We start from the raw sequence: 25,153 nt of genomic DNA on the forward strand, positions 1-25,153 counted from the left end.
AAACTTACTTTAAAAACCAGAGCGCAAAATAAGCAATGAGGCAATCGCGACACCCCGTCTGGTGAAATGTGTACTTTTAAAATAGTGGGAATGGAAGCCAAGGCCAGCAGAGGGAGTGATGTAAGGGCCGGGGGCCAGGAAGTGGAACCGTGTCTGACGGGAGATGAAAAGAGCAGAGGAGGTGACAGCTGTGGGCAGGCGGCTGTGGAAAGCTGGTGCTGGCCAGGGTGACAGACAGTGGGATGGAGTGACGCGAGCAGCGGGCTGGAAAAGCAGCTGAAGGATGCACGATGTGACAGAAGAAGGGGGACCCACGGAGTCATGTAGCGGCCAGAGTTCCATTGGAGTAACAAGGGCAGGATCGGCTAATGCTGCTGTAGTTATCCTTGGTATCCCTGATGCAGCAGGAGGAACCCTGATGTTTGACTGGAACACATGTATCCAGACAGCTGTCACCTTCTGCCCCCACCATGACCCTAATGCTAACCAGAGCAGTATCTGCTCTCCCGATTCTTTGCTCTTCTGCATTTCTCCTTGATTTGTCAGATGGACACATTTGTTCCTTCCCCTAGCCTCGCTGAGCCCACTGCCACCATCTCTTGAGACAGCAGGCACCCGCTTTGCTCTCACCTGCCCCATCTCAGGATAGGTCCCGCTGTTTACCTATGACGCACGCCCAAACCTTTGGAGCCCGGCTTTGCCCTCATTCTGTTGACTCTGTCTCCTAGACATCCCTTGGGCCCTGGCCTTGCTGCCATGCTCCGTGGCTGTCCCCTCTCACCTAGGTGAGTGCAGCAGCTGCCTACCGCCCTCCAGCATGGCGCTGACTCCTCACCCGTCCATCCTCTCCTGTTCCTCCACGGAGAGCTTTCCAAATGCAGACCCTTTGCTCCCCATCTGAGATCTTTCAAATGTTGCCAGCTCACTTCTTCCCCAGCCAGCTAGGGCTCGCGGCTGCCCGACTGTGCTCGAGGCTTCATTCCTGTTCGTCTTTGCTGCCCTGTCTGCTCAGGGCATCCTTCTATGGGGTCAGGGAGTGCTCTCCAGGAAGACATCTCACCCTCTTGGGCTAAGTTCAGAGGCTCCTTCTCACTCCCATGCTCACCTCTGAGCACTCATTACCCTGAGGGACACACATCCTCTCCCCCCTGTGTCCTAGAGCAACTTGGGGCGGGTATGCCAGCAGAGTGCCCGGCACTCAGCCTTTCATCGGTACCCGCTGAGGGACTGTGAACTCAAAGGGCATCTCACTGGATTCACTCTCAAACTGTCTACTGAAAACATGAGGGTTGGGAGTGCAGGTGCGGGAAAGAATCCTCCGGAACAGAGGGAGGAAATCAAATCACGGGAAATTTAAAACCACCTTCACTCAACAAAGGATTCTCTGTGTTAGCACATAAATCCGGGACCACAAACAGCCAACGTTTATTGATCAAACTATTCCCATGACACATGGTAGGCACCTTGTATATGTTCTCCCGGCTAAGCCTCCCAGCCACCTTGCTGTGATTCGGGTTTAGAGATGAGGACATTGACTCTGGTCGGTTGACTAACTTGCCTTGAGAACAAGAAGTAGAAAAGTGGGCCCTGCCCACGGAGGAGACAGTATAGCTTTGCAGACAACAGAGTAACTCCCACAAGAAGCGTGGTGGTAGGGGCTGACGTGGGTGGCACAAAAGCTATAATTTCGGCAGCCCTGGACAGGAAGATGGGGGTGGGGGTTGGGGATGGGGAGGCGTGTGGAGATTGTGCTGGAGGTGGGTGAGTGAACCAGGTTAGCAGGGCTGGAAGGTTCAGGCAGGGGAACTGTGGGGCAAGCCTGGGGGTTAGCCCGATGGGGAGACCTTGGGATGCAGTCAGGGCTTGGCTTCAAGGCACAGAGTGAGGGTAGGGACAGTGGTGTGTGAAGCATGTGTTAGGGACATTAGCGTGGAAAGCAGGGAGGAAGGAGATGAAGGGGAGACTCTACAGGCGGAAGAATAGTCTATGAGCTGCAAGGGTGTGGACCCAGCTTGGGCAGATGGAAGTGAGAATGAAAGGTGGGGTGGAGGCAGAATGTGGGGCAGGGCTGACTTGGGGATGGTTGAATGGACTGCCTAGGAGGGCTTGGGAAGGTGTGGGAAGGCTTTGCTGCTTACCTCCCTACCTCGGACCTTCCAGGGGGCACACCATTGTCAGTCCACCAGAGAAGAAGAGGTAAGGGACACTTGGCCCTCAACCAGACCATTCCTGAGCTCGGTGGGCTGGGCCTGGATACATTCCTGGAGTCACTAGACCACAGGTTTTATCTCAGCTACTTCAGTCTGAGGACTGAAGGCAAAAGGTAAAATGAAGGACTGACTATTCTCTGATCCTTTAGCTGGAAAGTCTGAGAAATAACAGGAAATAATAGCTCAGGGAACATCAAAGGGAGATACCATTCTTTAGCAGGGGAGATACTTGTTATTTTTCCCTCTTTCCAGAACCTTCCAGCATGTGCCCTTCAAGACCAAAGACAGAGAGAAAGGCCAGTGTGAAATAAAGGCTGGGAGCCCGCAGGTCGGATGACCATCCAAGGGTCCCGTAGTGGAGCCTGTGAGAGCACAGAGCCGGGAGTCAGCCCACCTGGTTTTAGATGGAGGCTCTGCTGCTTATTGACCTGCCCTCACAGTCCCCTCCAGAACGAGAGAGGAGGAGTCCCAGCACCTACCTCTGAGAATCATTGCGCAGATCTAAAGCTCTTGGAAGGAGACCTGAGACGGAGCCAGGGTTCAGTAGGTGTTGTCTGTTATTACTATTGTGTAATGTGATTCAAGCAGGGCTAAAATAAGACTTGAAGGAGCCCTCGTCCCAGACACCGAGGAATCTTTTCCAGAAACATTTCAAAAATAGGCCTTGGCCCACCTCCACACTTCCTGGTCCCAGCTACACTCTGCACTTGCCTTTTGAGCACATTATCCCCTATGTGTGTGCACACGCACGTATGCACACACACCCAGGCACACGCACACACGCACATAGCTGCCATCTGGGTGGTGCCCGCTACCAGCTAACACAGATCCTGGCAGCAACCCAAGAGAGGCCTCTTTGCTGCCTCCCGAGAGCACTTTCTCATCCTGGAGAGAAGGCACTTCTGTCTACCCATGGTTTCCCCCAAACCGCAGGGTCCCAGTGATTTCGAAGGAGCTGGTCAACATAACACAGCCGAATCAGTTGTCTGGAAAAAACAAGGAAAGGGGTCCTGTGCAGAGTGGAGCAGTGGCCATTTCTACGAGGCCTAAATACAGCCCCAGGCAGCTGTATTTCCCAGTCAGGGGTCATCCTGAGCCCAGGTTGTATGGGCAGCAAAAGTGTGGGAGGAGGTAAAAAATTGGGATAGGAGATTGGAAAAACCATACTGACATATTAGCATCAGCACCCCCCAAGAACGGAGCAGGGGCTGCTGGGTCCAGAGCCGAGTGGAGATGGCCTGTCCTCAGTGTCTGGTGTCCATGCCATGGCAGGGGTGGTCAAACACAGCCTCATATAAATTAGTGGATGGATCTTTGAGCTGTACTTTCACATGGGAATCAGTGCAACTCTGATCGTCAGTGTTGGGGGAGAGAGGAGGCCATGAGAAAGATTTTCTTAAAGCTTAATTTTACAATTTAAAGAGTTTTTAATTATTATGAAATTAAATAGTGTTTAATTTTAAATTAAATAGCAGCCTTAGTGTTTAAACCCCTTCATTTTTTTTTTCATTTTTTTTAACGTTTCTTTATTATTGAGAGACAGAGAGACAGAGTATGAGCAGGGAGGGGCAGAGAGAGAGAGACACACAGAATCTGAAGCAGGCTCCAGGCTCTGAGCTGTCAGCACAGAGCCCGATGCAGGGCTCGAACTCACAAACCGCGAGATCATGACCTGAGCCGAAGTCGGACGCTCAACTGACTGAGCCACTCAGGCATCCCAAACCCCCTTTCTTTTATGAAATGATATTAGAGGATGGGGTCTTTAACAGATATCCTCTCCTGCAAAATAAAATGTTGCAAATCTAGTAACGATCTTTATAATTTTTTAAATGTTTAATTATTTTTGAGAGAGAGCACACAAGTGGGGAGAGAGGAGGAAAGAGGACAGAGGATCCAAAGAGGGCTCTGTGCTGGCAGCGGAGAATCTGTTGCAGGGCTCAGACTCACGAACCGTGAGATCACGACCTGAGCTGAAGTTGGACACTTAACCCACTGAGCCACCCAGGCATCCTGGTCTTTATAATTTTTTGAGTTTTATTTTACTCCTACAAAAGAACCCATCATCTAGAAACCATTGCCTGACACTAATACTAAAATCTGAAACTGGATTGCATACAAGCTAAGGTTCAGTAATACCAAGGACAGTGATGTCCAATGGAAATAGATGTAAGCCACATGGGTACTGTAAAATTTTCTAGTAGTCCCATTTTAAAAGCAAAGGAAACAAGTGAAATTAACTTTAATGATATGTTTTACTTAATTCAGTGTACCCAAATATTTTGACATGCCATGAGTGTGATGAACTATTTTGCATTCTTTTTCGTACAGAGTCTTTGAAGTCTCGTGTGTCTTTCACACTCTAGTGCCCAGTGTCCACCACATTGGACAGCATGAGTCCGGGTGAAGAGGGTGTCTGGGCCATGTCTGGCATCCTGGTCAGGTAGCAGTCAGTCTGTCCCATCTCCCTTGTGGACGCCTTGTTCCTCGTCCCTGAGACTTTGGTAACCAAGAGGAACATTCCAGCCCTGTAAACACAGCTGGGTATTTCCTGTGCTACACAGAACACGCCAGAGCTCTGCACAGGCACCAGATGACTGTCCCAGCTGTGTCCCAGGAGAGCCTTCGCCTGAGGCTCCCAATTTTTGCCACTGTGGCTGCATACTCCAGCTTCAGTTTTGGTGACTTGTCTGGTATCTCTTCTCTTTATGACTGACCTTGGCACCTGGCTCATCTTATAGCTCAGCAGTTCCCTTGAGCTGGTGTCACTCATAACTTGGCAAGGGACAGTGTCCCCTCTGGCTTTGCCCTGGTGGGAGCCCACCTACTTCCTCCCTCACTCACGCATCCACTCATTTCTTCAGACACGTATTGTGTATCTACTGTGCTTAATCACCGTGCTACGTTCTGAGGTCACAACCACAAATGTGTCCTTGTTTTTGCTACAGCTGACAGTACAGGGGACAGAAAAGTAAGTTCGCAGTGTTTGGTAATAAATTACAGAGGTGTCCTAGGGGGGAAAAAAGTATACTTCCATACACTGGAAAAGCCTTGGGAGATCAAGAAATGCTTTCTGGGGAAAGTAACTTCCAAGCCAAGAATAGAAGAGAAGACTGCCTGGCCTTGGAAGAGAGGAGAGTACATTTCAGACATGCAGGAGGGAGGCCATGCCTGCATAGAAGTCCAGAGAGAGAAGGAGGGGGTCAGGCAGAAGAACATGGCAGAAACTAGGATCATGGAGGGGAGGAGTGAGAAGTGGTACTGGGTCACTGGGATGGCAAGCCGTGATTAGGAGTTTCAACTTTATTTCATGAGCAGTAGGGCAGCATTGAAATGCATTAAAAGTTGGCAGTATGGAAAGATCATTCTAGCTGCAGCATGCAGGATAGATTGGAAGGAGATAAAGCCAGCTTGGAAGTTGCTGCAGTAATCCAGAGAAGACATGATGGGAATGTAGAGAAACAGCCAGGTGGAGAGTTAAGTAAAGATTGGTGGAACTAGGCCTTTAATTAGGTTGGGGAGTGGGGGAGAAGCAGGATTCAAGAATATCTCTTGGGTTTGGGCACACTGTAGATGGTGATCTGGGGAACACGAAGGGCTCAGCAGGCTTGGCCGAGGTGCTGGAGGCGGCAGAGGCTGGGTGAAGAGGTCACCTCATGGGGACATCCAAGAGAAGGTGCTCATCAGGATGAGGGATAAGGTTGGGGTCATTAGAAAACAGATAGGAAATCAAAGCCTTAGAAAAAAGTTGAGTAATCCAAAGAGGAGCCTGAAGAGAAGACGGTTTAAGAGAATTGGGGGGGGGGGGAACACTAGAATTTTAGATGAGGGAAAGAAAGAAAAGGAGAATCCAGAAGAGACAGCCTAAGAAGAGAATAGCCACACTAAGGTGATTTCACTAAAGCCAAGAGCAAAGAACCAAGTATTTAATAAAATGTGTGACCCTCAGTGTCAGGTGCTACAGAGATAACAAGTAAAGACTAAAAAGTTTCCATTAGAGGTAGAGATGTACTAGGGACCTTGGTGGTAGGATTTGGCAGGGAGAGGGTGGTTAAAGGACACTGAGAGGCAGAAGTGGATAGTGACCCCATGTGGACTGGAGCCTTGGGCCTCTCTGTATCATCTGACAGCCCCCCCCCCCAATCTTGGTTGCCTTAAGGAAACAGCAAGTTCAGTAGTAAGGCCCAGAAGATCTTAGCTTGACCACTAACTAGCAGGGGTGGCCTTGGGCAGGTCAGTGTACTGTTCTGGGGCTCCGTGTCCTCATCTGAAAAAAGAGGGAGCTGGAACCAACATTTTCTAAACCTGTGTCCCACAGAATTCTCTTTGGTAGGATGTTAAATGCTATGCTTTACTCACCATATACCTGGTAAATAGTTGAGTTCTCATTCTGGGAAAGGGATTGTAGGATGGGGGTGGGGGGAGGTGCAAGGGTGGGGAGAGGTCAGGTTCTGAGGTCAAAGCTTGGTAAACAATAAGCTCGCAGAGGTTTCAGAGCCTTTACCATGTTCATGTTCATCAATGGATCACGAATAAGGTGATCTAGTATTTTTCCAGTATTTCTCATTTGCCCAACTGATTTGACTTGTGTACACATTATTCACAGAGCATGCATGGGCTTCTCCTGGAGACACTGTCCAACGGCTCGTGGTGTAGGGAGTGCCTAAGCAAGTACTCTCTAGCATTGCAGGAACTCAGGGGTTTGTCTGGAGCCAAAAAGCATAGGGGCACTTGTACCCTAATGTTTATAGCAGCACTTTCAACAATAGCCAAATTATGGAAAGAGCCTAAATGTCCATCAACTGACAAATGGATAAAGAAGTTGTGGTTTATATACATAATGGAATACTACTTGGCAATGAGAAAGAATGAAATATGGCCTTTTGTAGCAACGTGGATGGAACTGGAGAGTGTTATGCTAAGTGAAATAAGTCATACAGAGAAAGATACCATATGTTTTCACTCTTATGTGGATCCTGAGGAACTTAACAGAAGACCATGGGGGAGGGGAAGGGGGGGGAAGAGAGGGAGGGAGCCAAACCATAAGAGACTCTTGAAAACTGAGACTAAACTGAGGGTTGATGGGGGGTGGGAGGGAGGGGAGGGTGGATGATGGGCATTGAGGAGGGCACCTGTTGGGATGAGCACTGGGTGTTGTATGGAAACCAATTTGACAGTAAATTTCATATTAAAAAAGAGAGAGAGAGAGAAAGGTCTTCCAGCTGCTGAGGGCTGCAAAATAAAGTAGAAGCAGGACTGAACCAGACTCTAGGGGAGTCCAGATATCCTGGCCTCTTACATCATAGTGCTCTCCTTCCCCAGTTAGCTTCCCAGTTGTCAGCAAAGACCCTATGGGGCCCTCTTACATTGCCAGGAAAATGGGCTTGCAGTGCTGTTTTCTGGCAACACTGTTCTGATCTACAGGCTGCAATGATTCGGATGGTGGAAGTACCCTAGAATGGTCAAGATGTATGTTTTCTTAGAAATCTGATTGTGCTGGGAGTAGGTGGCCGAGAAATCAAGGAGGGTACTCTGAGGAGGCAGAAGTGAACTGCAGGCCCTGAGCTGGCCTGACAGGTAGAGTCAACCAGGAATATGGTGATGTTGGTGCAAGGGAAAGTGTTTGTTGGCCTAAGTAGGCTCACCCCGAGATCAAGTCCTCTGTTAAATGGCCTTATGCTCATGGAGGGGTGTCCACGACACCATCTAGGTCAACCTTTCTGCCGAGAATTAAGCCTTAAAGCCCCAGGACATCCATTGTATGAGCTGAATTAACTTCTCTTCTGTGCATGTGGAAGGCTACTATTATGTACCATCCATGGGAGAAGTGAGAAGAGAGTCAACAATTTTCTATGTATTGTATGGTTCATATTAAGAACCCCTGAGGGAGCTGAATCTATAAAAATTGGAAGAACCCCAAAAGGTACCACTGGAGAACGTCTCTCTGTATGTGGGTCTCCTGGGCACCCACACCTAGATCATCCTGTGGAATGGAGGTGTGGGGGCTCTGGGAGCACTTTGTGGGGAGAATCATGGTGCAATGGCTTAACTCTTCCACCAACTACCCAAGAGAATTTGCCTTTGAACCCAGTGGACTGACAAACAGCTGCTGAACTTGTTTTTCCAGGTAGCTAAGGGTACTTGTATTCCTTGCCTATTGCTGCATAACACATTACCCACAATTTAGTGGCCTAAAAGGATGTTTATAATCTCATTTTCTGCGGGCCAGGCATTCAGGCATGGCCCAGGTGGGTCCTTGACTGTTGGCTCTCACAAACAGTGATCAAGAGTCAGCAAGAGCCACTGGCATAACTGGGCATAACTGGGCTGAACCCACATCCAAGCTCCCTCGTGTGGTTGTAGGCAGGATTCAGTCCCTCACAGGCCATTGACCAGAGGCCACGCTCAATTCCTTGCCACGTGGGACTCCCCAACATGGCAGCTTCCTTCACCAAAGTATGCAGGCCAGAAAGATGGATGCCCAGTCTTTCCTAACCTAATCACAGAAGCGGTATCCTGTTACTTTAGCTGTATTCTGTTCCTGAGAAGCCAGTCCCCAGGGTCAGCCCACTCCCCAGAGGAGGGCACTACACAAGGACTCGGGGAGTGCAGGCCATCTGCTGCCCACCACAGCACCCAGCCACGTTTCTAGGCAGCTCGCTTCCCTGCCCTAAGGGCTCACGAAACCCCTTCCCAGAATACAGGAACTTAATAAAGTGTTCACCAATTAAAATGTGGCAGCATAATGGAGTAGCAGATCGCAGTGACTCTAAGTGCCTTTAATGCGATGCAGGATTTCTGTAATACTAAGTGAGGACAGATGCTGAGGCAAGACCTAGGAGCAGTATATGTTTATGTGGATGAACAAATTAATCTGCATGTGAAATCCCAGTGAAATTGACATGAAATAAAAATTTCATGCCTTACAGTGTATCAGTGTTACCCATGAAATGAGATTAAAAGGAATTTCTGATTTTACAGTTGTCATACTTTTCATACTGCTTGCATTTTTCTCTTCTAAAGACTTGGGCTTGGACCTAGAGGCCAGGCAGAGGTTTGGCATTTTATACCTTTCGGGCCATCTTCCTTCTCCTCATGCCTGGGAGCAGGCTTCCTTATGTAGAACTGAGCCAGGAATGTATTGGATGGTCTCGGCTCTGAAAACGGAATCTGTGATCGTAAACGCTGGTGGCATGTTCCCTGTCGCTGTCGTTAGGCAGCTGACATTCTGGAAAGCTCCCTTGGCTAAGAGCTTTGCCCTCCTCATTCTTCCTCACACGCACCAGCTTTGGGGTGGGTGTTGGCGTCTGGGGGAATGAGGGGGAGAGATGGCATTCTCCCTGAGCCCTCTTCGGGGCTGGAGCCATGACATGGTGAGTCGAGACAAAGGTTGGGGAGGGATAGAGGATGTGCCACAGGCCCCTGCACCTGGGAATCCACAGACTGTTGCTCCCTCGGGGACAGTGTTCCCCCAGGAAACTGGTGCCACCCTCACTTTATGTCTTACAGCTGTGTTTCCCTTGGCCTTTGTGGCCATAGAGTTCAGGAAATGGAACATACAGAGAAGACAGCCCATTCCGTTTCTCTGCCTCAGTCTGACCTCTGCAGTGTGTGTGGGTCTGAAGGAATCAGAGGGAGGGGAGCAGCTTTCCGTTTAGCAACACGTATTCACGAATTGCCCCTCCCAGAGCCTCATGGAAATCACACCTTCACGGGCTTCACCTTGGCGGTAAGAGCCCCTGTCGGGATTCCCCTGTAGTGGCCCAACCAATAGTTGGCCCAGGAGTGGCAGCCTGTCCCTCTCCTCTGGGCAGGTCACTGCAACAGCTAGGTCCCAGCTCAGTAGCAACTACTTCTTGGGTTGGTGACTTGAATTGGGGGCACATGGGTCCACACAGAGCACAGGGCGCAGGCGGGACCTGAGCAGCCGCTGGAGGCTTATGGATACCCTTGTGCTTGGAAGAGTACTGGCCAGGAGATGTTATGGCATGGTGATGATAGTGGCCTGGTGACAAGGACGTCTGGCAGGCCTGCGTTCAAATGTCTGCACTGGCTGCAGCGACTTACTCAACCCCACTGTGCCTCAGCCGTTAAGCAGTGAGTCTGTTAAGCAGTGGCCCCTCAGAGGGTTTTGGTGGGTGTTAACTATGCAGGGTACTTACTACATGCCCGGCAGTAGGGGTCATTACGTAGTAGTCTAAAAACATTCCCTGAGGTAGATAGGTCATCCTTGTAAACTGGGAGTTAAGGCTTAGAGAAGTGAAGTTCCAAGCTCCCAAATAAGTGACACACCCTGGGTGTCCACCCCACCCCCACTCCTCCCACCCCCCGCCCACAGGCTTGTTTGATCTCCATTACATCGAGCCACATATTTGCGTGACCTTTCCTCTTTCTCTAACTGTCCTCAGGCTCCCCTCTGGGACACCAGACCGCCTTCAAGAGTCTGTCTTCTCACACTTGGTGCCAATGTCCGTTGCAGGGGAGTCCAGTGGCTTTTCCTTTCCATCAACATTTGGGTAAAAATACTTATGTCTCTGCTTCAGAGTTACTGCATCTGCCTCTCCATCACTCCCTCCTGTTTCCACACTCCAGGATAAAACCCCAAATGTTTGTCATTTATGACCATGTCTTTTCTTCCATAAGGATGGCACGCTGTAGGAGAAGGTGTATGTTCAGGAGGACTGGCCCCAGCCTTATAGCAGGCACACTTAGGACCACCAGGAGCCTCTGTTGCCCACTGATAAAATGGGGATGATGCTGATATCCTCACATCACTTACAGGCAGCTGTAAGTGCCGGTGTCACAAGCTTGTGCAATAAAATAGAAGGCATGTGTACATTATATTTCTGGGGTAACTGATTGTTGCTTAGTACGTTTCTGGCATAGCCACATTGGCACCTGTTGGGGTGCAGGGGTGGGGAGGGGAGGGCAAGCAGGGGAGCAGCGATTGGTGATGGAAAGGGATGGAAGAGGGAGAAGTTCCTACCTGTGTCCCGGGGCCGGCATCTCAGAACCACTATGGAGGCGTCCTCAGCCTGTAAGTGCCCTGAACACTCAAAAAGTTGATGGTTCAGGAAGCACTTGGAGACACAGCTGAACTTGGGGAAATCAAGAATCTCAGGTGAATTTTTCAGAAAGAAAGAAAAGAGAGGAACAGGAGAGAATAAACTACACATGGGAAATGAGCTCAGTGGAGCATACGTTATTCAGGAGGTGCTGGGGCCATGGGGACAGCAGCCCGGGCGGGCGGGCTGGCGTCAGTCTCCCCACACAGCATGGGCCGCCCTTCCTCCCGGCTCTACCCCGCCCCGATCTTTCCGTCTCACTCACTCTTCCCTCCAGTAAAACCCCTGAATCTTTAATAAATTATAAACAAGCTTTCCTGTCTGTCTGTGGGTACCAGATCTTAGCATTGCAGCTTTTGACATTCCTCTGGTGTCCCTGATAGATCTTGCTGTTTGATTAATCTTTTAGATCCCTCTCCCAGAGAGCCCACCATCTGAGCTGACTCTCCGCACAGCGTCCAGTTTGAAGGATTTTTCTCAGCCTCTCTGCTTTGCTGCTGCCAGTGCCTAGTGCTTGTCCCTAAGCGGGGCTGCAGGACGCTAGAGACAAATCGCAGTTAAAAGTCACGGGACCCAGGGGGCGCCTGGGTGGCTCAGTCGGTTAAGTGTCCGACTTCGGCTCAGGTCATGATCTTGCGGTCCGTGAGTTCGAGCCCCGCGTCGGGCTCTGTGCTGACTGCTCAGAGCCTGGAGCCTGTTTCAGATTCTGTGTCCCCCTCTCTCTCTGACCCTCCCCCGTTCACGCTCTGTCTCTCTCTGTCTCAAAAAAAAAAAAAAAAAAAAAAGTTAAAAAAAAAAAAGTCACGGGACCCGGGTTCAGCTCTTCTGAATCCCTCACCAGGTGTGTGGCCTTGAGGGAAAGCCTGAGCCCCAGTTTTCCTCTTGTGTGGAGTGGAGGTTCTCAGATGCTGTTGCAAGGGTCAGATGAGACAGTGGATGTGCTGCGACCAGGGGCAGAAGGAAGATGCCTTGAAGTCCCCTCAGCCAGGCTAGGCTGCCCGTGCCATCATGTTGTGAGGCTCTGCCCTGCTGCCTACCCTCCCTGGGTTGTGCATGCTGGGGCGCTTAGGGGATTCCTGCCCCACCTAGAGAGGAGCCCCTGTCCTGTATCCTGCAGGCACAGGAGGCTGGAGGGGAGTGAGGTCCAGGAGCACAACGGCCCAGGCTCCCACCAATGCCTGGCACACCACCAAGTTCTGCCCAGTTTAAGAGGTTGAACTGGCTCGTCTCCAAGGCCCCTTCCTTTTCTGAACCATGAGTTCAAGGTTCTGGTCCATAAGCGTGGACCAGTGCATGGAGGCAGGTTCAGCCACTGTAGTCATGATAATTCTAGCTACCATCTTCTCAGCATCTGTTAAACACGTGCTGCTTTGCCTGCAGCCTGGGTTCTTCACCACAAGCCTGCAAGGGAGGTATTTGTCTGCATTGTATAGGTGACAAATTGGGGCTCTGAGAAGGCAAATGATGTGCCCAAGGGCACACAGCCAGTTTTCGGCAGATCCAGGATTCACATTGACATCACAGCCCAGGTTCCTCTCTCTAACGTTGATGCTACGTTCTTTGCTCTCTCGCCCCCTCTTGCCTCCCAGCGCCCCTCTCCCTCTGTCAGACAGGACAGAACTACCCCATGGGAGGAGCTGTCCGCACATTTGAACTTGACGTTGAAAATAATGATAGTTACCATTTTGTCAAGCATGGACTGTTACCTAACAACATAGTGATAATCTAGGGAGGGGGGGATCGCTACAAGTTAAAAAATCATTGTCTCCACTTTCCAGATGAGGAAACAGTTCAGAAAAGAAAATTCGATATCCAGCAACACAGCTGAGCCTAAGCTGAAAATGGTCTTTTTGACGGTCTTGCAGATTAACTGTGTTTTATTCACTGTCAGCGACAATCACAGCTTCTGATTACTGATGCTGGGGGGACCTTAAGCAGGAGGACCTGGGGTCCAACCTGTCTTACAGATGAGTAGACAGCAGACTGGGGAGGAGGGGGTTTGCTCACAGTCCCACAGTTGGTCAGTAGCGTATGACCCCCAGGCCAGTATTCTATGACCTGTCTCACTCAGCACTCAGTCTGAGGGTCCAGAATCGTGCCGGGACTGGGACACCATACCCCATGTCCCTCGGTCCGTCCCTACCTCCTCCTCCAGCTCCATGAAGACTTCACCAGCCGGGGAGAGTGATGCCTTCCTCTCTGCCCTCCAAGCATTGTGTGTGTCCATACTGCTGGGCTGTCGCACATGAACATGACTGCCTCTGGGCTGGATGTCGCCAAGGCAGGAGAAAGGGTCTCTGTCCCCAAAAGCTCTCTGAGCAGCTGTTCCCACTATCACCCTCCCGCACCAAGTTGTCCTTAAATAACTTACATCACGAAAGCTAGGGTTTGGGGCCCCCTTGCCTCCCAGGCTGTGGAAGGGAAAGCCATCCCTAGGGCAGTTTCTAGCACCTGACCCTTGGCACAGCCCTGGCAATAGTGGCCTTCTGAGTCACTTGGTTCAGTCTCTCTCTCTCTTTCTCCCCATCTCTGATGGAGACAAGGAGGTCCTGCGAAGCTCTCAGCTCTGTTAGCTTCCTGCAGAAGACAGATGGTTATTCTTCTCCCTGACATCCACCTCATTCCTTTCAGTGCCGCCCATGCTCACTGCCTCCTCCCCCTCTGCCTGGGTATCTCCATCCTCTCTGTGCCCTCACAGACCCTGCAGTACAGCAACCGAGGGCCCCCACCATGTCCACCTCAACCAGCCGCCTGCTCTCTTCCTTCCTTGTTGCTCCCAATTTAAACTCAGCTCTGTATACAAACATAGGCCACATCAAGGGCTCTTCTCATCCACGGACCATATCACGGCATTTTCCTTCTCTTTTCATGATAGCTAACAAATGCATAAATAAACCACCCCCCTCCCAAACTTAGCAGCCTAAAAACAGTAGGAAGCGTGGTGTACCTTCCTAGTCTTTGTGAGCCAGGAATCGGGAGCATCCTGGCTGGGCGGTTCTGGCTTAGAGCTGCTGAAGCTTCTGTCATCTATAGGCTTGACCAGAGCTGGCGGATTCACTTCCAGGGTGCTCGTTCACATGGCTGGCAAGCTGGTGCCGGCTGTGGGCAAGAGGCGTCAGTTCCTCTGCATGCAGGCATCTCTCCGCCGAGCTGCCTGAACGTCCTCGGCAGCTGGCTTCCCTCCAGGTGGCAGTGCTTTGGTGATTTAGCCTTGGAAGTCACCCACTGTCACTCATATTCTGCTGGTCATAGGAGCTATCCCTGATTCAGTGAGGGGGATAGAACTACACAAGGCACAAGGACCCGTAGGTGAGAGTTTCTGGAAGCCTTCTGGGAGGCTGGCTGCCACACCTTTGAAATACATCAAAGGTTAAGTCATCAGTTGACCTAGAAATGCATTTCCTGGATTTCTTTCTCCCTTTCCCCATGAATGGGCATCTAGTATACTTAACTCTTGTTCTAGGGCCATGGAGATAGACAAGGGTCCTTTCCTAGAGGAACTTATAGTCAAGCGAAGGAGACAGTCCCATCAGGAAGCTCTAGAAGAGAGACATATACACGAAGAACAAGTTACTACCTATCTGGGGGAGTGTGGAACACCTTCACAGCAGAAGGGAAAATTGCTCAGGGTCTCGAAGGATGAGTAGGGTCTCATTAGATGAAGAAGGGAGGAAGGACTTTGCTCCATGCGGAAGTCATAGTGTGAGTGGTGGTGGAGAGTTCTGCCAACATAGGGAGCTGCAAGTGTGGAAGGTCTTGAGGGCTGTGTCGGGAGTTTGGACTTTTTGCATCAGGAGCCACTGAGGGCTTCAAGCCAGAGGAAGGCATGGGCGGAGCTGTGTGGCACACAGGACGTGACTGGCAGGGACAGAAGGTGCAGGACTCTCGGAACCAGGCCCACAGGGATGACAGAGAAGGGGTGAATTCCAGGGGGTTTTCTTAGTAGGTACAGCTGACATGATGTGGTGAGGGGTTGTCTCTCTGGAAGCCGCAGGAGAAGGCCTAAAGGCCATGACTTACCTTTTCACTGTCTCTTCCCCTGGGGCCTTCCTTTCCCAATTCTTGGCTCCTGGTGGGTGACCCAAACCCAGATCTGCTCAGGCCCTGAGCACAAGGGCCCAGCCTTCTCTGTTCTGTTTAGGGTTTGCTCTTGGAGGAACGTGTTCACGTATCACGGAGGCCACAGGGGCATCAGGCTCTCTGGCCTAGGACTGAGATTAAGCGTCTTCGGCCACAGACTTCTTTGTGAATCTAGTAAAAGCTACAACCTGCACCTTTGCCTACTCGACTTTGCAAACAATTTCAGGGGGTTCACGGTCCCCTGGGAGTCCATCCTTGGATCTCTGGACCCCAAATGCAAAGCCCTGAGCCTAGGACGAAATTGGAAAATGAAGACAAGACATGTTTGACTCACCAAATGTCTGTTATTTACTTCCTCATTTAATACCACTCCCCGTAATTGGACAGCCCCCGAAAGAGCGACAAACAGGAGGAAGCACTTACCCAGGGATAGTCCCTGGTGGCACCGGCATCACTTGGCGGGTTTATTTTCATTATTATAGTAATTTTCGGGCTGCGGGCTACAATTTTCACTTGCAGCGAGGTATTAAATTGAAATTACCCCAGATGTAATTGTCATACGAAATGATCCTGGACACGTGGAAATGAATGTTTTTTTAAGATGGGGTTTTATTGTCTCTGCGCCAGGGTTTTAGGGCTCTGCCTTGTTAAACACACAAGATTTCCATGTTTGTGTGTGGCAGGAGGTGAGGGGTCAGCCTGGTGCAGTCAACTGGAGCTGCCGGCCGAGGACATGGTGGGGGCTCTGTCTGGGATGGACACAGACCAGGGAGCAGAGCCCAGGACTTGGGGTGGCTTTGTGTGGCTACCAGGAACCTCCATGCATGAATTCAGGCATGTGAGAAATCCCACATTTCTGTTCTGCAGGTTCACTTAATTTGGATGTGAGCCCAAGTTCCCCTGAGGTGGTAGGAAATTGAACTTCAGTCATTCTGGGAACTTTCCTGCCCTGGGGTCTTAATCTGCACCGTGCAACCAGGTCAGCCCTCCCAGATGCCAGCCATCTGTCTATACCGGTGACCGCCAGTCACCTGGCCCCTTGGTGCCAGCCCTTTAGATCTGCTTTGCCCCCAAAGGTCTTACCTGTGCTCCTGCCTTTCCTTCCCCAGGTGCACCCTGCTGGTGTACTGTGCAGACCTGCCCCCGACCAGCATCATCATCACCTTCCACAACGAGGCCCGCTCCACCCTGCTCAGAACCATCCGCAGGTAAGACAGCCTCCCCCATCCATCCATCAGCCCTTCAAGGCCCAGCCCTTGGGAAGACCGGGTCTGCTCACTGGCAGGCTGGCCCTGTGATAAGAATGTCAGGCATGTCCCACTCCATGGAGGTGCTGTCTGATACATGTTATGCATCCATTCTGTCGCTCTTCATCCTCCTGTGAGGGCGGCTCTTACCCCATTTTATAGGGGGATAGCCAGAGGCCCCAGGTGGTCGGTAACTTGGAGGTCAGTGGCAGCCACAGAGGATCTGGAGCTCTCGCCCTTAACCATCGTGCTAGACTGTCTCTGGAACATGAGCTCTAACTTCCACAGCTGACAAGGGAGCCGAGGGGTGACGCTGAGTAAATACCCCACCCCAGCATCGGGCTGGGATTAGAACCTGGGTCTGCCAGGCACTGCAAGTCCCAGTCCACGCCTCTCCACAGCCTCCATGTGGCCAGGAGCCACGGCACATGGCAGAGCAGCTCGAAGGCAGTGCTGATATTTGCTTTCCCCTCTGTGTATCTTCTGTTGCAGCCCCAACCCCGCTCTGCCTCTCCACCCACCCTCAGCTCCTAGTCTGGGTCCGCTCTTGCTCTAACAGGTGCATCCTTACTTTGGCCTGTGGCCTGCATGAATCTGTGACCTGCAAAAGCCCCAGCGTCAGCTCCCAGCAGAACTGCCTTCAGAGCACAGACAGGGCCCTGGAGACCTGGCCCTGGTTGTTTTGCCTCCCTTCCCCATGCCATGTCCCTCCCATAACTCTGGAGCCCTCTCCCCATGCCCACCCTCCCCCCAACACCATCCGGCCCCCCTTCCTCTTTCAAGTCTCCAGCAGCATTGGCATCTTCGAAGGTGGTAATGGCAGCCATTGATCATGAGGTGCCCTCGTGTGCAGACGTGCCTTGGCTCATGCTGTCCGTTGGGTAGGTGGGAGGCCACTGCTGTACCCACTCTGCAGCTGAGAAAACTGAGACTTGGAAGTACTGAATCAAAGCCCGCTGTTGCTCAGCTAACAGTGGTGAAGCAGGGCTCAAACCCTTGCACTCTGACCTCAGTTCTTAGCAGCCTCTATAGGCAAGGCTGTGGATGGTGGTGGTGTTCAGCATCCCTGATAGAGGTGTTGGGGTCGGCCCTGGGATAAAGTGCCTACGATACCTCCATGCCCCTGGGACACATGGCCTGCTTGAGCCCATCCCTATCTGGAAGGCAGCGCATCGCATGGTCACCTGATCCCACAGAGAGGGAGGGCCAAGGAGAGGATGACCAAACATGGTGAAATCTCTTGTCATTTCCATCACTAAGCCACACCTTCCTGTGCCTGGCTGTGGGCAGGTAGGGAAGCTCCGGGTGATGGGAGGGAGTCAGCGACAGGCTCGCCCTGATGGCGGGCACCAAGTCTTCGGTGCCACCTGTCACTTACGATGAATGTCTGCCTTGCAGGGTCAGTGCATCCCATAGAAACGCAAGGAGGGAACTGCCCGAGTATGTATTGTTTCCCCCTGTCTACAGGGGCAACTCTGTCTGCTGCCCAGATGTCCTTGGCAACCGGCTGGCTGCTTCCTTCTGCCAGCTGCTTGCCTTTTCTGCCCTGGCTTCTGTATTCGCCCCCCAGGCCCCCAGGTTTGCATTTGGTTTCCCAACAAGGCTTCAGCTCTTGACCAGAAAATGTCCTGAGTCACTGTCAGGAGTCAGTACCTTTCCAATTTGTAAACCAGTGCGGGCATATGGGGGGGAACAGGGGTATGGGGTGATCCGATTTACCTGAGTCTTTTCTGGTGAAGGGAGAAACGTTGTTTCTCAGCCTCTGGGCTGAGCAGGGACATGGTGGAACGAAGGTGACTACTTTGAAAACACCAGACCACAGCCCCATGGCCATCACGGTCTGCTTGGGCAGGGTAGGCAGGGTTTCTGGAACAAACTATGTCTGCCAGATGTTTCCACGAGGGCACTGGGATCAGCAAGAGTCCTCACCTTCCAGGCTGGCCTCTCTTCTTCTTTCTAGGAATCCTCTGACACCACGCACCTCCACCCCCTTAACACACACACACGCACACGCACACGCACGCACACACACCATTAGAGCCTTCCTCTGGACTTCTTACTACAAATCCCTACTCTAGCACTTAATGCATTTTTCCCAGGTGTAATCTTCAGTGAACTCCTTTAGGGCAAGACTGCATCTTATTCACCCCTTACCAAAGCTCCCTGTGGCTCAGTTGCCTGATCAAGAAAATGGGAATAATAACCATAGCTACCGCATAGTGCTGCTTTGGGTTAGACAAGGGACCGAGAACTGTGGCGGGCATAGAGTCGGTGCTTGAGCAGCATTAGCTATCTCCATATCTGCACGGTGAGTGAGCTCTCAAAAGAGGCTGTCGGGTACCTGGGGTCACAAGACCTGGGGTCAAGTAAGTCCTTCCTCTGCTGCTTCCTGGCCGTGTGACTTGGGCAGATCACTGACCACATCTCTGAGGATGGAGATGAAAATATCCCTCGTGTTTCCAGTTCTACCACATTTTCCACAAGAAGACATTACCTGGAACATTTGGGGGTGTTATCCTGTGGGGCTCCCAGGCTCCCCATTGTTCCCTAACACCGTGTTTATATTCTCGAGGTCACTTGAGGTGCTCCCTGTAGACTCCTCCCTTTCAGCTCTAAGACACAGTTTTTCTTTTCTTCTCGCTGCTCTTTTACAATAGTAATAATGATACTTTATAATAATATCATTAATATTTTAAATGTATGCTGGGCTTTATGGTCTCCAGAACACCTCATGCCTCAGTCCAGTCAGAGTCCCATCCAGAACTGGAACTTTTGAAGTCAGGGGTGCCTGATGTGAACAGAGGCCCAAGGCTACCGGGCTAGTAAGCACAGGAGCCAAGACTCAGGTTTCTGGCTCAAGGGGGGAGGTTGGGAGGCAGCTAAGGGTGTAAACCAGTGCCTCTGTCCACCAGCCTGATGAGCACTGCCTCCGAGGCCCTGGTGCCCTGTGTTCTGAAAGAGGGCTTAGGACCAGCGCATCAGCACCATACTTTTCAGAAGGCACCCATGAAGTGCCAGACCACACACCAAACTCCTGGGCACTTTGCCAGGAGAGCCCATGGACCTATTTCCTGCCTCTGAGGAACTTCTGATATAACACCCAAGTGTGATATATGAAAACAGCAGAATGAAGGTAGAACTGTGTGAACAGACAGGCTTTTATATCATAAGCACGGTGGAAGTGAATTTTAGGGGAGGGGGGGAAGCAAGGAAGATTACTTCTAGAAGTTTCCATGGCCAGGTATTATTTGCCTTGGGATTCTCTTCCTTCCATTCCCTATCTTCATGCACAAATAAATCACCAGCCACTGAGACAGGACTGAATGAGGAGCTCTTCCTATCTCGCTTTGTCATCAGTGAAAGGATCTTCTCTAAAGTATCTTTCATCTTTAATGTTCTAGAATTCTGATGGTTCTGCTGCCAGGCTCTCACAAGGGAAAGACGCTCAAGGGGAGGACTGAATGTACCCTCTCCTCCCCCTCCCTCCCCCCAGCACTTGACTAAACCTTCGCCCCTCTGCCCATCCCTGCCCTCGCTCTCTGGCCCCCTGAGTTCCTGAGTTAGCTGGGTGAGGGCTGGGGGCTGGGAGGGTGTACATGAAGGTACTCAGAGCTAGGCAGTGGCATGATGGGGGTGGGTGATGGGGGCAGGGAGAGTCACAACCCAGATCAGTGAGGGGACTTCTTTTCTTAAGGAGACAGAAGCAAGCCCCAAGGAATGGCTTATCTTTATCTGGTATTGCAGTGGGTCCCTGTGTATATGTGAGACCCAGAGCTGTCCCCTTCTTTTTGGAGTGTCCTTCAACCCGACACTGCCCGTGGGGGCTCTGGAGCATGCATGATTATACCCTGAATCTCCTTACTGTTGCTTTTTTTTTCTTTTTTGGTAAAACTCTGGATTTAGAGGGAACAACTTCTTAGGTTAAGGTGGATAAGAAAAGAGACACGGGGCCAGATTTGCCCACTCTGCTCATACCAACTGTGTGGCCCTGGGCAAGCTCCTGTACCTCTCTGCCTCAGTTTCCGTTCCTGCAAAACAAGAACTACCAGTAATAACTGCCTCACACGATGGTGGAGAAGAGTGAGTGGGTTCAGGCAGGGCCTGGCACAGAGGGGTCCTGTACAATGGACAGTGGCAGGGGTCCTGATGCTCTCCCGCCCGGGGACGCAGCAGTGTTGTTACTCAGGGGCTCTCAAACTTGAGCAGGCATCAGAATTCCCTGAGAGGGTCCCATCCCCAGGTATTCTAACCCAGTGCGTCTGGCGTGGGGCCCGAGCGTTCGCATTTCTAAGTGCCCAGGCAGCACAGATGCTGCTTGCCCTGGGGTCACACTTTGAGAACCAGGATCATCATTATTATCAATAACCTGGATTCTGAAAGCAGCCCCTGGGCCACGCTCCATGCTGAGCACCTTTCAGGCAGCCGAGGAAGTTGTGGTGCTGGAGACTCAGTACCTACTGAAGCTCTCAAGCCAGCAAATGGTGGTTATGTAGCTCTGGTACTTGAACCCAAGTCAGCCTGACTCCAGAAGGTCCAGACTCAACGGTCAGCCCACCTCAGGTCTTCATCCCACTGGCATTTAGGGAACGTTGGAGAAACCCTGCCTGCATACAGCACCGTAGAGTTCACAAAGCAATTTCAAATACATTTCCTCATTTCATAAGGCACAAGAGCCTGTGAAGTAGGTCAAGTATTAATATCGCCTGCCTTTACAAGGAAAATGTAATTACAGATGAAAACGAAGGCTGGGAGCGGCCTGGCGTCTTGTTCAGGATGGCACAGCTAGGAGATGCTGGGGGCCGCCCGGCCTCCCACGCCGTTCACACCGCCGTGCCCGCCGCCTCCCAGGGTGCTCCGTGGGGGCCCCCGCCGTCAGGGCTCGGCAGGCAGATTGTGGAAGGTGTAGGTAGTTGCTCTCTGCCTAGCTGCCCTCTGGCAGAGAAGTGAGCCGTGCGTAGGAGACTCAGTTCTAGAATAATTCCCAGGCAGGGTGTGATCTGGGCCTGCCAGTGAGGTGAGCACTCACTCCCATTCGGAGGCTATGTGGAAAGGGCATGGAACGCCGTAGTGGGGGACGGGCTTTTCCTAAGCTGGAGGAAAGGGACAGTTGGCTTGGTGGCAGAGGGACTGGTGAGGCCTCCTGGCAGACGGACTGGGGAGAGCACAGCTCTCCAGGGATGGAGCAAGCAGGGTCTGGATGGTGGGAATGGCAGCGGTGGTTCAGAAAGGGGGCCCCTGGGGAACCAGCTGGGCCAGGCCAAGCCCCTGGGCTAGACTTGACCTTTCTCCACCAGCCACCCCAGGAGCCCAGAGCACCTGCCACCTCAGGCTCTCCCAATCCAGGGCCACGTTCACGGAGCCCCCGCTATCACTCCAATTGCTCTGATTAGGGGAGCAAAAAACAAGCCAGGTGTTACCAGGAAATGGTCTAATTAGCACTTACTGCTGACGATTTCTGTTTTTTTTTTTTTTTTTCTTTTTTAAACCCTGGACATTTTTTATTCGCTAATCATCTCTCAGTTCAACCAGCCCAGAGCTGCATGCGATTTACCTTTTGATGTTCACAGAAGAGAACTCTTGAATTTCAAAGAGCCGGCAGGGATTTGGGGGGAATCACGTGAAGAAGCTGCAGCCTTAATCAAACCTCATTAGAGGGTATTCTTCAAGCAGGTTTTCCCCCTCTTTCTGCCTCCCTCCCCCCTTCCCTGTCTGAACAGGAGACTGGTCGTTGGGTTGGCGTGTGTTTTCTTTGGGACTGTCAATTGATCCCGTGTGGTAAGGGTCTCCTCCCACCACCTCCTGCCCCTCTGTGTCCCCACCTCCCAACAGCCAGCTCAGGGCTTGGAGTCGGGGTTGCTCTCTCACCTTCTACCAGTTGCCATGGTGAGAATTAAGGCTATATAAATAAAAGTAGCTCCAGGCAAAGTTCTTCTCCTGGAGAGTCTCTGCATCCTGCTTAGACAGGGCGGCTCACCAAAAACAGGGCTCAGATTGGCCCTCCTGAGAGGAGGGACTCACACAGTGCCCCCCCCCCAGCACCAGCTGAACCCCCTCCCCAACACGCACCAGGCCATGGGCACCCCCCAGTGGGTGGTGTGGCCCCGAGGGTGTCTGAGGAACTGCGTGGTTTGGGGTGTTCAGAAGTGGAATATGGCCCGAGACCCCGAGGGAACCCAGAAATCCAGCCTTGCCCTGTGAGTGCACATCGGCAGCCCAGACCAGCACATGAAGTCAATCCCAGAATTGTTCCTGCCGCACAAAAATAGTGCCAGACAACTACTCCAAGCCAGACTTTGTGCTAAATGCTCTAGAAACATTTTCTCTCGAATTCTCTCAGTGGCCCTGTGAAAAAGGTACTACTGTTCTTATCCCCATTTTACAGATGGGGCCACTTACTGCACAGAGCAGTAAGGTAACTTGCCCAAGATCACACAGCTTGTAGTAAATAGCTCCTAGACTCTGAGCATCTGGCAGGCAGAGCTGACGTTCCCTCTGTTCCTCGTATACCCAATGCAATGCTGAGCACATAGTAGGTGTGCAGTACACATCCCTGGAGGGAATGGCGGGCCACAGCTCTGAGCTGGCTTCTGGCAACACAGTACTGACAAGGACCCTGATCCCCTGGGCTAGACTTGACCTTTCTGCCCAGAGGGGCCAGCAAAAACCAACCGTCAGAGTTAGGCATGATAGAAGCCTCAGGAAGCTGAAGCCATCCGTTCTCACTGAGTAGCTGGAAAGCTCTTAGGGGAGGAAGTACGTTAAACTGGTCCTTGCGACAGAGAAGGGGCATATCAGGCCATGGCAGTGTGGCAGACCCAGCTCTCGGTTACAAACCAGCAGGATGTCACCCGATAAGGGCCCTAGGCGAGAGGAGGCTGGAAATGGGGTCCGTCTCCAGACAGTGAAGAGCGTGCTGAGGATTTGGGTCTAGACAGTGAAGGTTTTGTCAACTTAACTTGTTTGCATTGGTGAGGAAAGTCGCACGATGAGACGTCAGCTCCGGGCTTCAGAAAGCTCACTCTGGAGGCCCCCAGAAGACAGCCCGGGCAGGTCATGGCTGCTGCAAAAAATCCGGCAAGAGAGGTTGAACCAGGACAGAAGTGGAAGAGGTGGAAGTGGTTTGAGCGACCTTTTCTAGCGGGACCAGCAAGTCTTGATCGCTGACTCGGTGTGGGGTCTCGGGATATCGCTGAGGAGGACTCCTGGGTTTCTGTCTGGGTGCTGGGTGGGTGCGGTGGCATTCACTAGGGGAAAGCAGGGCTGTATCCCAGGGGCGCACAGGGGAGCGGCGTGACTGCACAAGCCCTTTGGTTGCTCCCAGTTTTCATTCCTCAAATGCAGTGGTGTCTATTTAAAGCTCGGGTTAGTGCATACTTTTAACTGCTAGAAGTCCTAATTATCTCCCGTCCTTCCACCTCACAGCGTACTGAACCGCACTCCTATGAATCTGATCCAGGAAATCATACTGGTGGATGACTTCAGCAATGACCGTGAGTATCAGTGCTCCCTTGCTTTGGAGACGCAGGTTTCTATTCCCTGCCCGTGGTTGTCTGGGGATAGAGGGAAGCCTAGGCTTGTAGCAGGTATAGAAGACTTCAAGTGTTGATGTGGGGCTCAGGAGGGAGATAAACCTTATGTTTAAAAACAATTTGTTGGGTCGTCTGCTGTGGGTCTTTGAGGACCTACACAGTATATTTAGTCGATCCTTGATTGGGTTGGTGTGTGTGTGTGCACGTGTGGACATGGAGGTGTGCACACACATGTATGTCACTGTCCCCTATCCTGGACATAGAAAACTTCAGAGAATTGACCCTGGGACCCAGAGCAGTTTCCATCGCTTGGGGTCCGTGACTCGTATCTGTGACAATCTGCTAGCCCGAGCACAGGCTGCAGCACCCTCTCCTTGCATTCCTGTGGGGGGTGCTGGGTGGGCTCTGCAGGGTGCTGTGTGGGGCATCCCACCACCTGGCCATGACGCAGTGAGCAGCTACTCTCTGACCCTCCAGCCATTGGTCATCTCCGTTTCCAAGTTGTCCTATCAAAGAACGTGGGTCACCCCCCCCCAATATCTTCTTGCCCACAGAAGAGCATGCAGGTGTCCTCAGACATGTGTATATTGAGTTTGATGGGCACGACAGTTGGGGAAGCATCCTCAGACTTCAAGGGTTGGTAGGGCCGCCTCCTATGAGAGCCATCATCCCAGCATCCTGGGTGCAGTTCCAGGCAGAGCCACCTCTTTCTGGTGACAAACCAGGGGAAGCAGGCAATGGCCCTGGGAACAGCTCCAAGTCCTAGGAGAGTAGAATCTGTCCCCCCGAGTGCCCATGCTGGCAGCTGGCTTAGGAACCACTACCACCCTGGGGTCTGCTGTGGGAAGGCTATCACCCACACCCACCGCACGGCCTCAGAACCCTGGGAGTAATGCATACGTGAGTTGTGCACTGGGTCCAGAACAATAAGATCGGACTCTCAGTACTTAAACTTGGTGAGCTGATCTCCCTTCCTAGTGAGGAAGCAGTTGGAGGTGGGGAGAAACTCGTCCTGCCAGGTCACC

The 25,153-nt window shown here is 51.8% G+C and overlaps 1 protein-coding gene across 3 annotated transcripts in view; it reads left to right on the forward strand.

Annotated features, from left to right (window-relative positions):
- Positions 1-25,153, forward strand: part of GALNT14 (polypeptide N-acetylgalactosaminyltransferase 14) — a 208,272-nt gene that overhangs the window by 142,145 nt on the left and 40,974 nt on the right. For all 3 annotated transcript variants that reach the window (XM_042982220.1, XM_042982221.1, XM_042982222.1), the window contains exons 3-4: positions 16,462-16,560; positions 24,022-24,089. In XM_042982220.1, the coding sequence (XP_042838154.1) occupies positions 16,462-16,560; positions 24,022-24,089 (167 nt within the window). The remainder of the gene's footprint in view (positions 1-16,461; positions 16,561-24,021; positions 24,090-25,153) is intronic.

The sequence above is a fragment of the Panthera tigris genome, chromosome A3 (assembly GCF_018350195.1).
Source record: "Panthera tigris isolate Pti1 chromosome A3, P.tigris_Pti1_mat1.1, whole genome shotgun sequence".
Lineage (NCBI taxonomy): Eukaryota > Metazoa > Chordata > Mammalia > Carnivora > Felidae > Panthera > Panthera tigris.